Source organism: Oncorhynchus clarkii, chromosome 18 (assembly GCF_045791955.1).
Source record: "Oncorhynchus clarkii lewisi isolate Uvic-CL-2024 chromosome 18, UVic_Ocla_1.0, whole genome shotgun sequence".
In the NCBI taxonomy this organism is placed as follows: Eukaryota; Metazoa; Chordata; class Actinopteri; order Salmoniformes; family Salmonidae; genus Oncorhynchus; species Oncorhynchus clarkii.
In genome coordinates, this window is record NC_092164.1 from 14,847,196 (window position 1) to 14,861,848 (window position 14,653).

Genomic DNA, 14,653 nt, shown 5'->3' on the forward strand with positions numbered 1-14,653 from the left:
TGTCTGTGTGGGTGGACCAATTCAGTTTGTCTGTGATGTGTACGCCGAGGAACTTAAAACTTACTACCCTCTCCACTACTGTCCCATCGATGTGGATAGGGGGGTGCTCCCTCTGCTGTTTCCTGAAGTCCACAATCATCTCCTTAGATTTGTTGACGTTGAGTGTGAGGTTATTTTCCTGACATCACACTCCGAGGGCCCTCACCTCCTCCCTGTAGGCCGTCTCGTCGTTGTTGGTAATCAAGCCTACCACTGTAGTGTTGTCCGCAACTTGATGATTGAGTTGGAGGCGTGCGTGGCCACGCAGTCATGGGTGAACAGGGAGTACAGGAGAGGGCTCAGAACGCACCCTTGTGGGGCCCCAGTGTTGAGGATCAGCGGGATGTTGTTACCTACCCTCACCAACTGGGGGCGGCCCGTCAGGAAGTCAAGTACCCAGTTGCACAGGGTGGGGTCGAGACCCAGGGTCTCGAGCTTGATGACGAGTTTGGAGGGTACTGTGGTGTTAAATGCTGAGCTGTAGTCGATGAACAGCATTCTCACATAGGTATTCCTCTTGTCCAGATGGGTTAGGGCAGTGTGCAGTGTGGTTGAGATCGCATCGTCTGTGGACCTATTTGAGCGGTAAGCAAATTGGAGTGGGTCTAGGGTGTCAGGTAGGGTGGAGGTGATATGGTCCTTGACAAGTCTCTCAAAGCACTTCATGATGACGGAAGTGAGTGCTACGGGGCGGTAGTCGTTTAGCTCAGTTACCTTAGCTTTCTTGGGAACAGGAACTATGGTGGCCCTCTTGAAGCATGTGGGAACAGCAGACTTGGATAAGGATTGATTGAATATGTCCGTAAACACACCAGCCAGCTGGTCTGCGCATGCTCTGAGGGCGCGGCTGGGGATGCCGTCTGGGTCTGCAGCCTTGCGAGGGTTAACACGTTTAAATGTTTTACTCACGTCGGCTGCAGTGAAGGAGAGTCCGCATGTTTTGGTTGGCAAAGCGGGGCGGGGGAGGGCCTTATATGCTTCGCGGAAGTTAGAATAGCAATGATCCAAGGTTTTACCAGCCCTGGTTGCGCAATCGATATGCTGATACAATTTAGGGAGTCTTGTTTTCAGATTAGCCTTGTTAAAATCCCTAGCTACAATGAATGCAGCCTCAGGATATGTGGTTTCCAGTTTGCAAAGAGTCAAATAAAGTTTGTTCAGAGCCATCGATGTGTCTGCTTGGGGGGGAATATATACGGCTGTGATTATAATCGAAGAGAATTCCCTTGGTAGATAATGCGGTCGACATTTGAGAGCCGAGTGTCTGCAGGTTATCGCCCCTTCCCTTGGACTTGAACTCCTTTCACCTGGTTGTCTAAGTCTTAATTGAAAGAAAAATGAAGGAAAAAAAGATACTAAGCCCTTCATGGAATGAGTTTGACACCCCAGTTCTAGATGAACCCTCTATACTTATAATAAACAGTATAATGTATTTCAAATCAAATTTTATGGTACAACCGCAGAATACAACAGACCTTACCATGAAATGCTGACTTACAAGCCCTTATCCAACAATGCAGTTCAAAAAATAGTTAAGAAAATATTCACTAAATAAATAAAAGAAAAAAGAAGAAAATGACATAACAATAACGAGTCTATATACAGGGGGTACCGGTACCGAGTCGATGTGCGGGGGTACAGGCTAGTCAAGGTCATTTGTAAAGTGACTATGCATGGATAATAAACAGCGAGTAGCAGCAGTGTAAAAACAAAGGCGAGGGTAATGTAAATAGTCCGGGTGGCCATTTGAATAATTGTTCAGCAGTCTTATGGTTTGGTGGTAGAAGCTGTTAGGGAGCCTTTTGGTCCTAGACTTGGCACTACGGTACTGCTTGACGTGTGGTAACAGACGGAACAGTCTGTGACTTGGGCGACTGGAGTCTGACAATTTTTTGGGCCTTCCTCTGACACGGCCGAGTACATAGGTCCTGGATGGCAGGAAGCTTGGTCTCAGTGATGTACTGGGCCGTACGCACTACCCTCTGTAGCGCCTTACGATCGGATGCCAAGCAGTTACCATACCAGGCAGTGATGCAACCGGTCTTGCTCTCATTGAGGGAGAGGTTGTTATCCTGGCACCACACTGCCAGGTCTCTGAGGTCCTCCCTATAGGCTGTCTCATCATTGTCTGTGATCAGGCCTACCACTGTTGTGTCGTCAGCAAACTTAATGATGGTGTTGGAGTCATGCATGGCCACGCAGTCATGGGTGAACAGGGAGTACAGGAGGGGACTAAGCACGCATCCCTGAGGGGCCCCAGTGTTGAGGATCAGCGTGGCAGATGTGTTATTGCCTACTCTTACCACCTGGGGGGACGGCCCGTCAGGAAGTCCAGTTGCAGAGGGAGGTGTTTAGTCCCAGCGTCCTTAACTTAGTGATAAGCTTTGTGGGCACTATTGTGTTGAACGCTGAGCTGTAGCCAATGGTCTGTGACCATTGACGTTTAGCATTTAAGAATCAGTCAGTCAAATCAAATCATCAAGACAAATATGGTTGGAGTTCACTGTAACTGCCGGGTAAACTATCCGCTTAAGTTTCATACACGCCTCCATTCTCCTGCCCCTTTCCAGGCTTGTCTGCGTCCTCTTCCCCTGCTTTGTGGTTGACCATCAGCGGAACCATAATCTCTGCAGAATCACACACAGAAGGAAGACATCAACTACAGCCTCTCTTCTACTGCATCAACTGCTATTTAAGAATTTACCTCTGCTTTATACAGTCTTAAATTAACTGGATTACTTGCCTCATTCTGTCTGGACTCCTTCACTGCCTTTAGCTGAGGAGAAGAGAGAAAAGTTGAGTTTATCATTCTCATACACAGATCACATTAGTATTTGTTGTGTTCACTTCTGGATGACAATGAAAAGGAGGCTCAGTGGCAGAATTCCAGGTGAATGCCACTGTCTTCTTACCCTCAGGCTTTGACTCATATTTAGGCTTCAGCTGCTGATGAGAACAGAAGGACAAACTTTCTCTAATCAGATCATTTTGAAATAAACACTCCTATACTTCAAAGCATTCAGATGTACAACTGACTAGTTATCCCCACTTTCCCAATACATAGTGTATTATAATTAACTTTTAAGAATCTGTCATTTACAGCAGTGTTTCCCATAGGATTGGTCATTCAACATTGGTTTACAGCAAACAGAGTAGAAGAGGTTCCTTGAATTTAGGATGTACAGTTGAAAATCTGAGGTTTACATACACTTCTGTTGGAAGCATTAAAACTAATTTTTCAACCACTCCACAAAGTTCTTGGTAACAAACTATAGTTTAGGCAAGTCGGTTAGGACATCTACTTTGTTTATGACAAAGTCATTTTTCCAACAATTGTTAACAGACAGATTATTTCACTGTATCACAATTCCAGTGGATCAGAAGTTTACATACACTGAGTTGACTGTGCCTTTAAAGAGCTTGGAAAATTCCAGAAAATTATGTCATGGCTTTAGAAGCTTCTGATAGGCTAATTGACATTATTTGAGTGTACCTGTGGATGTATTTCAAGGCCTACCTTCAAACTCAGTGCCTCTTTGCTTGACATCATGGGAAAATCAAAAGAAATCAGCTAAGACCTCAGAAGAAATATTGTAGACCTCCCCAAGTCTGGTTCATCCTTGGGAGCAATTTCCAAACGCCTGAAGGTAACACGTTCATATGTACAAACATTGGTACGCAAGTATAAACACCATAGGACCACGCAGCTGTCATACCGCTCAGGAAGGAGATGCGTTCTGTCTCCTAGAGATGAACGTACTTTGGTGCGAAAAGTGCAAAGCGATCCCAGAACAACATCAAAGGACCTTGTGAAGATCCTGGAGGAAACATGTACAAACTTATCTATATCCACAGTAAAACAAGTCCTATATCGACATAACCTGAAAGGCTACTCAGCAAGGAAGAAGCCACCGCTCCAAAACCGCCATTAAAAAGAAAGACTATGGTTTGCAACTGCACATGGGGACAAAGATCGTACCTTTTGGAGAAACGTCCTCTGGTCTGATGAAACAAAAATAGAACTGTTTGGCCATAATGACCATTGTTATGTTTGGAGGAAAAAGGGGGAGGCTTGCAAGCCAAAGAAAGGGGGTGGCAGCATCATGTTGTGGGGGTGATTTGCTGCAGGAGGGACTGGTGCACTTCACAAAATAGATGGCTTCATGAGGTAGGAAAATTATGTGGATATATTGAAGCAACATCAAGAAATCAGTAAGGAAGTTAAAGCTTGGTCGCAAATGGGTCTTCCAAATGGACAATGACCCCAAGCACACTTCCAGAGTTGTGGTAAAATGGCTTAAGGACAACAAAGTCAAGGTATTAGAGTGGCCATCACAAAGCCCTGACCCCAATCCTATAGAAAATTTGTGGGCAGAACTGAAAAGGCGTGTGCGAGCAAGGACGCCTATAAACCTGACTCAGTTACACCAGCTCTGTCAAGAGGAATGGGCCAACATTCACCCAACTTATTGTGGGAAGCTTGTGAAAGGCTACCCGAAACATTTGACCCAAGTTAAACAATTTAAAGGCAATGCTACCAAATACTAATTGAGTGTATGTAAACCTCTGACCCACTGGGAATGTGATGAAAGAAATAAAAGTGGAAATAGATCCCTCTACTATTATCCTGACATTTCACATTCTTAATATAAAGTGGTGATCCTAACTAGAGGTCGACCGATTATGATTTTTCAACGCCAATACCAATACCGATTATTGGAGGACCATAAAAGCCGATACCGATTAAATCGGCTGTTTTTATTCATTTATTTATTTGTAATAATGACAATTACAACAATACTGAATGAACACATTTTTTTTACTTAATATAATGCATCAATAAAATCAATTTCGCCTCAGATAAATAATGAAACAAGTTCAATTTGGTTTAAATAGTCCAACAAAGTGTTGGAGAAGAAAGTAAAACTGCAATATGTTCCATGTAAAATATGTGCCATGTAAGAAAGCTAACGTTTCAGTTCCTTGCTCAGAACATAAGAAAGCTGGTGGTTCCTTTTAACATGAGTCTTCAATATTCCCAGGTAAGAAGTTTTAGGTTGTAGTTATTATAGGAATAATAGGACTATTTCCCTCTACCATTTGTATTTCATTAACCTTTGACTATTGGATGTTCTTATAGGCACTTTAGTATTGCCAGTGTAACAGTATAGCTTCCGTCCCTCTCCTCGCTCCTCCCTGGGCTCGAACCAGCAACACAATGACAATTAGCGCGCGCTAACTAGCTAGCCATTTCACTTCGGTTACACAAGCCTCATCTCGGGAGTTGATAGGCTTGAAGTCATAAACAGCACAATGCTTGACGCACAACGAAGAGCTGCTGGCAAAGCGCACGAAAGTGCTGTTTAAATTCATGTTCATGCGCCTGCTTCTGCCTACCACCGCTCAGTCAGATACTTGTATGCTCAGTCAGATTATATGCAACACAGGACACGCTAGATAATATCTAGTAATATCATCAACCATGTGTAGTTAACTAGTGATTATGATTGATTGTTTTTTATAAAGGTAAGTTTAATGCTAGCTAGCAACTTACCTTGGTTTACTGCATTTGCGTAACTCCTTGTGGAGTGCAACAAGAGAGAGGCAGGTCGTTATTGCGTTGGACTAGTTAAGGTTGCAAGACTTTCGGGATCCCCCGAGCTGACAAGGTGAAAATCTGTCGTTCTGCCCCTGAACAAGGCAGTTAACCCACTGTTCCTAGGCCGTCATTGAAAATAAGAATGTGTTCTTAACTGACTTGCCTAGTTAAATAAAGTTTAAATAAATGTTTAAAAAATATATATAAAAATAATAATCGGCGCCCAAAAATACAGATTTCCGATTGTTATGAAAACTTGAAATCGGACCCAATTTATCGGCCATTCCGATTAATCGGTCGACCTCTAATCCTAACTGACCTAAGACAGGGAATTTTTAATAGGGGGGGGGGGTATCTGTACTTTACTATTTATATATTTGACAACTTTTACTTCACTATATTCCTAAAGAAAATAATGTACTTTTTACTCCATACATTTTCCATGACACCTACAAGTACTTGTTACAATTAGAATGCTCAGGCATGACAGCAATATGGTCCAATCCACACACCTATCAATATAATGCATTGTCATTCCTACTGCCTCTGATCTGGCGGACTCACTAAACACAAATACTGCATTTGTAAATGATGCCTGAGTGTTGCAGTGTGCATACATTAATACATTATTAAGACCATTTCAATGAAATTAAATGCACATTGTCTAACGTTTTGGTGAAGCAGTGAGTATGAAGAGTTGGACCAGAAAGAGCCAGAGAATCATCCTACCTTTAATTTTCTTCCACACCAACCAAACTGGGGAGTGAAAATACAAATATTTGACAACTTCTTAAAGTACAAGTCTGCATTAACCATTCTATCAGCTATTGAGTATGACTTCACTGACAATTACACGCTTAAGCTGCAAGAACAGATATTTTCAGACAGCACCAATAAACAACCTGCATACAGTACCTGCACACCTGCATACAGTACCTGCACACCTGCATACAGTACCTGCACACCTGAACACTACTGTAAATATAGGTAGAACAGGTATCCCCTTCAAGGGGTATAGCTCATCACTGTTGTTGCTGCTGTTATGTCAATCTGTGCTTCACAACTATGTACATGTTAGATAGATGTGCTGTTCTTACCTGTTATGATGGCAACAAGCACTACAATGGTAACGACAACACCAACAACAACCCCACCACCAATTTCAGAAGGCTCTGAAATGAAAAATACATTTTGTATTAATACTTTGACAGGAGTTTCAGGTATTCAACATAGGACATTTTGAATGCTGCACTACAACACTAGCAGTGTCACTAACATATCAATAGATAAGATTAACACACTTATGAGTGTCCACTCACCTGGACCAAACACCTCTCCAACTGGCTCACTGACTTCCCCACTAACAGAGTTCTTCAGCTTGCAGATGTACTTGTAACTGTTGGTTGATTTGCCAGTGTCGCTCTTAGAGACAATCAGCTGTTTTCCTATGACCTCCCACGCCCCCTCCCCCACTTTCCAACTGTAGGTGACTCGTTCAGCACCAGTGGCGTCGCCTTCACAGGTTAGAATGCAGGAGGTTTTGTTGGAGTTGCAGGTATAAGTGATTGTGGGTTTGGAAACTGCCTCTGTAAATTTAGGAACGAAAGAGAAAGAAAAAGCAGGAAAAAATGCTTGAGAGGCACTGCATAATCTGCTATTTAATATAGAGGCACACAGACAGAAACACTTACTGATAACATAATATATATGTCCTCTCAAGCACTTTGCTGTTGGAACTCCACATAATAAACCCCAATGTCTGTTTTCAACATAGTGTAGCATTGAAAATGTCCTACAACACTAGCAGTGTTACTAACATATCAATACATAAGACTGTAACACACTTGAGGGTCCACTCACCTGGACCAAACACCTCACTGACTTCCCCACTAACGGAGTTCTTCATCTTGCAGAAGTACTTGTAACTGTTGGTTGATTTACCAGTGTAGTTCTTAGAGACAACCAGCTGTTTTCCTATGACCTCCCACGCCCCCTCTCCCTCTTTCCAGCTGTAGGTGACTGGTTCAGCATCAGTGGTGTCGCCCTCACAGGTCAGAGTGCAGGAGGTTTTGTCTGGGTTACAGGAAGAAGTGATGGTGGGTTTGGGGACTGCCTCTGTAAATAGAGGAAAGAAACAGGAATCATTTGGAGAAAAGCTTATGAGGCACTGCAATACATAACCTGCTGTTTCTACACAACCACACACAGGTACATACACACAGATGTACACACAAACACAGAAATACTTACTGATAACAGACAGTGTATATGTCTGGTCAAGCAGTTTGCTGTTGAACTCCACAGAATAAACTCCACTGTCTGTTTTCTTCAATCCACTGATTCTCAGCTCTCCAGTAGTATTGTCCAGGGTTGTATGGTCTTTGAAGGCACCATAGATATCCAGACCACCAAAATCCTGGTCCCACTCTGCCACCTTGTTCTTCCCATGCTTCCATAGGATGCTTGTGATGGGGTCAGGCACTGTGGACTTATCTGGTTTCAACACGAGCTCACCTCCCACTTCATGATAAAGATCATCTAGGAAAGCAGACATTTCATACATGTATCAGAGTATCAATGTATCCAGGGTAACACATTATGGTTAGGGTATAAATATGTAGTCCTAACCCTATTGGCATTGAAAGAGACATTATTATCAACCTTTACTGTTTATATCTAGAATTCTGCTTGCTGGGTGTATCTTGTCTATGTAGTCTGACCATTTTACCACTATTTTCCCCCTCACTAACACCACTGGAGTAGAAATTGATCTAGACTACGCAACAGATGAAAATCTTTGGGTACACGCTGCCTCGGAAGCTGTCCACTATTATGCAATGGGTGGGTCCAATCCTGATTGGCTAAAAGCACATTCCAGATGGTGTCTATTGCACAAGTTATCATCGGCTAAATCTATGATGTTAAAATGCCTATTTACTCTGTTCCATCTGACTGCGCAATCCACTGTCTCCTCATCCCAGGCAGGGAAGATATACACTTGATCCCCACTATAAAAAGCATTTAGACATTATCTCAGATTTGTATAAACCTTATTGTCCGTCTCTCTGACATTTGCAACATTGTTTCAATATTCAAATTTGATCTCCAACTGTACCATAGTAATGAACGTTTAGGGGTCGGGACGAGAGAGAGAGGCAGGCAGTATTTCTCAGACAGTCAAAATCTTGAATCAGCTGGCATCATTTTTATGAATATATATACAAAGAAATGTCAATTTAAAAAAGTTATAACGAAATGAAGTGCGGCTAGTTTGCAGTCTTTCCAGCTTCAGTTTGAAGTTATTGTGTTAGCTGTGTTGTTGGCTAGCTCTTTTGAACAACAGTGTCCTAACAAGAGTGCACATTTTCTATGCCAGGCAAAATCGTGCATCATTACATCATTGCTATGGATATATCCAAATAAATGTCACTAGAAAACAAATGCAGCTACTTTTTTTTCCTGTCTGCACTGTTTGACTCCTCTGCTCCTCTGTCCTCCACTCGTTACCTGTATTAATGGCATCTGTTTGAACTTGTTATCAGTATAAAAGACACCTGTCCACAACCTCAAACAGTCACACTCCAAACTCCACTATGGCCAAGACCAAAGAGCTGTCAAAGGACATCAGAAAAAAATTGTAGACCTGCACCAGGCTGGGAAGACTGAATCTGCAATCGGTAAGCAGCTTGGTTTGAAGAAATCAACTGTGGGAGCAATTATTAGGAAATGGAAGACATACAAGACCACTGATAATCTCCCTCGATCTGGAGCTCCACGCAAGATCTCACCCCGTGGGGTCAAAATGATCACAAGAACGGTGAGCAAAAATCCCAGAACCACACAGGGCGACCTAGTGAATGACCTGCAGAGAGCTGGGACCAAAGTAACAAAGCCTACCATCAGTAACACACTACGCCGCCAGGGACTCAAATCCTGCAGTGCCAGACGTGTCCCCCTGCTTAAGCCAGTACATGTCCAGGCCCGTCTGAAGTTTGCTAGAGAGCATTTGGATGATCCAGAAGAAGATTGGGAGAATGTCATATGGTCAGATCAAACCAAAATATAACTTTTTGGTAAAAACTCAATTCGTCGTGTTTGGAGGACAAAGAATGCTGAGTTGCATCCAAAGAACACCATACCTACTGTGAAGCATGGGGGTGGAAACATCATGCTTTGGGGCTGTTTTTCTGCAAAGGGACCAGGATGACTGATCCGTGTAAAGGAAAGAATGAATGGGGCCATGTATTGTGAGATTTTGAGTGAAAACCTCCTTCCATCAGCAAGGGGATTGAAGATGAAACGTGGCTGGGTCTTTCAGCATGACAATGATCCCAAACACACTGCCCGGGCAACGAAGGAGTGGCTTCGTAAGACGCATTTCAAGGTCCTGGAGTGGCCTAGCCAGTCTCCAGATCTCAACCCCATAGAAAATCTTTGGAGGGAGTTGAAAGTCCGTGTTGCCCAGCAACAGCCCCAAAACATCACTGCTCTAGAGGAGATCTGCATGGGGGAATGGGCCAAAATACCAGCAACAGTGTGTGAAAACCTTGTGAAGACTTACAGAAAACGTTTGACCTCTGTCATTGCCAACAAAGGGTATATAACAAAGTATTGAGAAAAACTTTTGTTATTGACCAAATACTTATTTTCCACCATAATTTGCAAATAAATTCATAAAAAAATCCTACAATGTGATTTTCTGGATTTTTTCCCCTCATTTTGTCTGTCATAGTTGAAGTGTACCTATGACGAAAATTACAGGCCTCTCTCATATTTTTAAGTTGGAGAACTTGCACAATTGGTGGCTGACTAAATACGTTTTTGCCCCACTGTATATGCTTTTAAGAGTGCTATTTGAGGACCCTTTGTAGTAAATGCTTTTTACTACAAGGGGTAGTTATTGAGAAATGATTTACAGTATACACACATCCATGCACACCCAGCCCCTTCTGTATGCTTGCGCCTTGGCTAAATTCATCTGTGCTTAGCTAAACGGAATAAGAAGAGTGCGGTACTCATACAAACCCACATGCCATGCGTTTTTTCATTGAATTGATTCCCGACTCCGCCGGCTGCGCTTGTTCGTTAAGTTGCAACGCATATTGTGTTCATACGGCACATTGATACATATCCTATACCTATTGTACATGACAATCAAACATTATGTGATAATGTTGTAGGCTAGGCTATACAATAAGAACACTAGATATAGCATACAAATATTAGGTAGGCCGGTCGGTTCAACTTACCTCCGGAAACCACCTTTTGCGCCAGACGAAAGCAGAAGCACAATCCAATGAACGTAAGTTTGGGCATATTTTCTAGTTAGTTTGTTTACATATTAAATAAAAGTAAGTTAAAATTAGATGTGCTAAAAACAAACTGTGCGGGTCATAGCCTTCTTCTTCTTCGCTGAGATTTAATAGCGGTTGGCATCCAAAAAAAACACGTTGCATTACCGCCACCTACTAGACTGGGGTATAACTCCCTTATACTTTGCAAAAAATAAATAAATAACAAAATACCTTACCATCTAACACAAAAAAAACCTCACAAAAATAACAAAGAAATACCACACTCAACTATTTAAATATATTTAGTCCTACTTCAGGCCAACAGCCTGAAAGGATAGGACACTAGCACTTAACACACCCTGTAACTCTTCTGATGTAAAGTCTCGCAGACCCAAATGCCTCTCTGCAGCTGCCACCACAACCTCTATTTTCTGCGACTTTACGTTCCATCCCTGCAGTACAATTGATAATCATTACTATAAATGCCCAAAATCCAATCCTACTGAAACATACAGAACCAGTCAAAAGTTTGGACACACCTAATCATTCAAGGGTTTTTCTTTATATTTACTATTTTCTACATTTTAGAATAATAGTGATGATGTCAAAACTATGAAATAACACATATGGAATCATGTAGTAACCAAAAAAGTGTTAAGTAAATCGAAATATATTTTATGTTTGAGATTCTTTCAAAGTAGCCACCCTTTGCCTTGATGACAGTTTTGCACACTCTTTGCATTCTCTCAACCAGCTTCATGAGGTAGTAACCTGGAATGCATTTCTAATAACAGGTGTGCCTTGTTAACGTTCATTTGTGTAATTTTTGTCCTTCTGAATGCATTTGAGCCAATCAGTTGTCATGACGTTTCCCTCTTTGGGTACAGCAAGCCCCATCTCCCTGCCTCCTGCACACCATCTACTGTGGTCAGAGAAAGGTCGTAAATTCCTGAGGAGATGATCTCCTCATGGCCACAGTATAGAGACATAGTGGATTTTCATAGAGAACAAAGGAATTTCTTCCACCTCACAGAACTTGAGGTCCGAACAACATTTATGTTCCGGAGAAGGTATAAAAGATCGGTAAAGAATCCAGCTACGAACTGGTCCGTTTGTTACAACTTGGGGAAGCTCATGGGAGACGGTGCGGCCACATTACTATAACACTGTTCATATAATAGCCTCAGATATTAGGTTTAAATCTAATTGTTGTATAAGATGAATGAGTGAGGATGATACTGTTTTTAAAATTGTGTAATGTGATTTTGGACTGTTTAATGAAGGAAACTGCAATTCCCTTTTGAGTTTAACTTAATCAGTGGGCCGCCCATGAGCCCAGTTAGGGTCGGGCATCCTGGGAAAGGCCCTTTTCTGCAACTCCCGAAAAAAACTCCAACTTTGAGAATGTCTCAACAGACCATGTTTCTCTCAATCACGGGAGGACAAAAGGTTGCAGACGAGCTTACACTCTTAGACTATTGATACCAACAGAATAAGAACTTTGATAATAGTCTTTGATAATAATTACTAGTCTGCAGCTAGGAATTCGCTATCATTGAACGCGAAGAACGACAACCGCCAAAACACCTATCGATAACGACATGAATGAATGTCTTTCTGAACTATCCACTCTAACCACGACAGAGAGAGAGAGAGAGAGAGAGAGAGAGAGAGAGAGAGAGAGAGAGAGAGAGAGAGAGAGAGAGCGAAGGAAACTCTCCAACAGAAACCCGACGACACACTGAGCGTAAATATACAGTATATATATTGATTGCAATTGTTCCCGAATGAGTGAGCATTCATGTGAAAAGGATTAGCATTTCAATTGTTATAATTATCAACTGTGTGTTGTCTTATCTCAGTCGACCCCCACTCACTTTTGTACACCAAGCCGCCATGCCGGTTTAGCGCACTAGGGCACATCCCCCTATCATTTCTTGTAACCATATTTACTTTGTTTGATTGTGCACTTCTGCGATTGTTTAGTTAGTTAATAAATAAATGATTTAAGACAATTGATGTATGGATGACTCATAGTGAAGACTGGGTTCGTGCAGATAACCAACAATTTACGACGTTTGGAATGAGACTAACGTGAGGTAAAGTCAATAATTCATTAATTCGAAGACTAATTGAACAGATATAAAATATCTGAAAAATTATATTAGGAAATTATAACTTTGTAATCTGAATATTTTCCTTGGTGCACCGACTTCCTAGTTAATTACAGTTACATGATTAATCAGTTTAATCGCGTAATAATAATTACAGAGAATCTTTGATAAAAACTAAGTCTTCAGTTAATGATAATAAAGACACATATTTGACGCCCCCTGTGAGGACTTTAAAACTAGGATGCACGTTTGGGTCATTTTGATAATATACATTTATGACGCCCCCTTGCGAGGAATCTAAAATAGAATTGGACTTTGCTGTGGAATTCTACATATCAATTGTGCAAACAGAATTGTACAAACGGAATGCTTTCTATACAAATTGGTTGTGTGTGTGTTTCCATTTTGGAACAAGATATTTTGGGAGCGCCTCCGGTCCTGTGTCTATAGCAATGAGTGATAAATTCCAGATTTAGTCCTTTAGGCCAAATGGTACTATTTCTGTCGGTCAATATTAACTTCTAGAGCAAGGGCAGAGAGCCAGTAAGGTTAGAAACTCGGGGACCGAACTAAAGTATTCTGTCCGCCTACCGCACTAAGCAAGTGTGGGCAGACCACGGGCATATCTGTATTTATGTACCCTGTCGCTCCGGTCAACATAACGCTAGCAAAGTATGCTGAATGGTTTAATGTCAGACATCACTAGTAAACCCACCCTTTCCATGGTGAGAGGACCCTATTTTGTGCTTAGAAGTGATATTTCTGATCAATGTAGGATTAGCTTGCACGGGATGCTAAGCTAACAAAGGGGGAACATTTTTCACTTCCTGTTTTCCGTTAAATTCCTCCGCCTTGCGGAGTCTCGCCCTTTGTCCTTCCGTTTGATTTCAACATTCTGCATCACTGGTGGTGAAGAATCGCAAGTACATCTTTCTAGCGCAGGCGGAACCCCTCGACAACATTCCTCTGAAAAGGCAGTGCGCAAAATTATTATTTTTTTTTTTTAAATATGTAACTTTCACACATTAACAAGTCCAATACAGCAAATGAAAGATAAACATCTTGTTAATCTACCCATCGGTGTCCGATTTCAAAAATGCTTTACAGCGAAAGCACCACATATGATTATGTAAGAGAACACCCCCCAGAAATTGACAAAAATGAATGGGAAGTCATTGGCACTGTACGAAACATATACACGGTGTCCAATACCACTCAATTCGGCGTTGTTTCATTCAAAGTTGATTGCAAATGCCATATGGCAAATGCCAAGTGTAACACTCCAAAAATCCAACAGATGGCGAGTGCACTCCACCGTGGTTTTTCATATTGCAAATGTAACACAAGTCAAGACCCAAAAGTAAAATTTTGAAAAATTGAACATTTTTTCAAAAACTTATCGCCTCCTTAAAAAAGTGCTTTCTGGACCATTTTTTTCAAAATTATTTTGATTTGTTTGTCAATTACACATGTGTAAGAACTGTATGAATATACTTTTGTCCAATTTTATTATGATTATTTAAAAAACATTTTTTTACTTGTGCATAAGGCATATGTTTTGTCCATTTGCAATATGATTTCATAGGAAGTCAAAAGTCAAAAATGGC

At 41.6% G+C, this 14,653-nt stretch overlaps 2 protein-coding genes across 2 annotated transcripts in view; both read right to left on the reverse strand.

Annotated features, from left to right (window-relative positions):
* LOC139373053 (CD48 antigen-like) overlaps window positions 1-14,653 on the reverse strand; it is an 85,143-nt gene that overhangs the window by 31,337 nt on the left and 39,153 nt on the right. The gene's annotated exons all lie outside the window — the stretch shown is intronic.
* Window positions 157-11,052, reverse strand: LOC139373052 (CD48 antigen-like). The gene is made up of 8 exons (XM_071113083.1): window positions 10,888-11,052; window positions 7,889-8,176; window positions 7,499-7,753; window positions 6,958-7,224; window positions 6,736-6,810; window positions 6,368-6,394; window positions 2,783-2,815; window positions 157-2,666 (listed from the first exon to the last, which is right to left on the reverse strand). The coding sequence occupies exons 1-7, from the start codon at window positions 10,952-10,954 to the stop codon at window positions 2,784-2,786; spliced, it is 1,011 nt and encodes a 336-aa protein (XP_070969184.1). The 5' UTR covers window positions 10,955-11,052; the 3' UTR covers window positions 157-2,666; window position 2,783.

Coding starts and splice junctions, on each gene's coding strand:
- LOC139373052 (XM_071113083.1), bottom strand. CDS start 10,954: ATGCCCAAACTTACGTTCATTGGATTGTGCTTCTGCTTTCGTCTGGCG. Junction 6,811..6,957: donor TGGAGAGGTGTTTGGTCCAG/GTGAGTGGACAC, acceptor TTTTCATTTCAG/AGCCTTCTGAAATTGGTGGT. Junction 2,816..6,367: donor GGTGTGGAAGAAAATTAAAG/GTAGGATGATTC, acceptor TCTTCTCCTCAG/CTAAAGGCAGTGAAGGAGTC.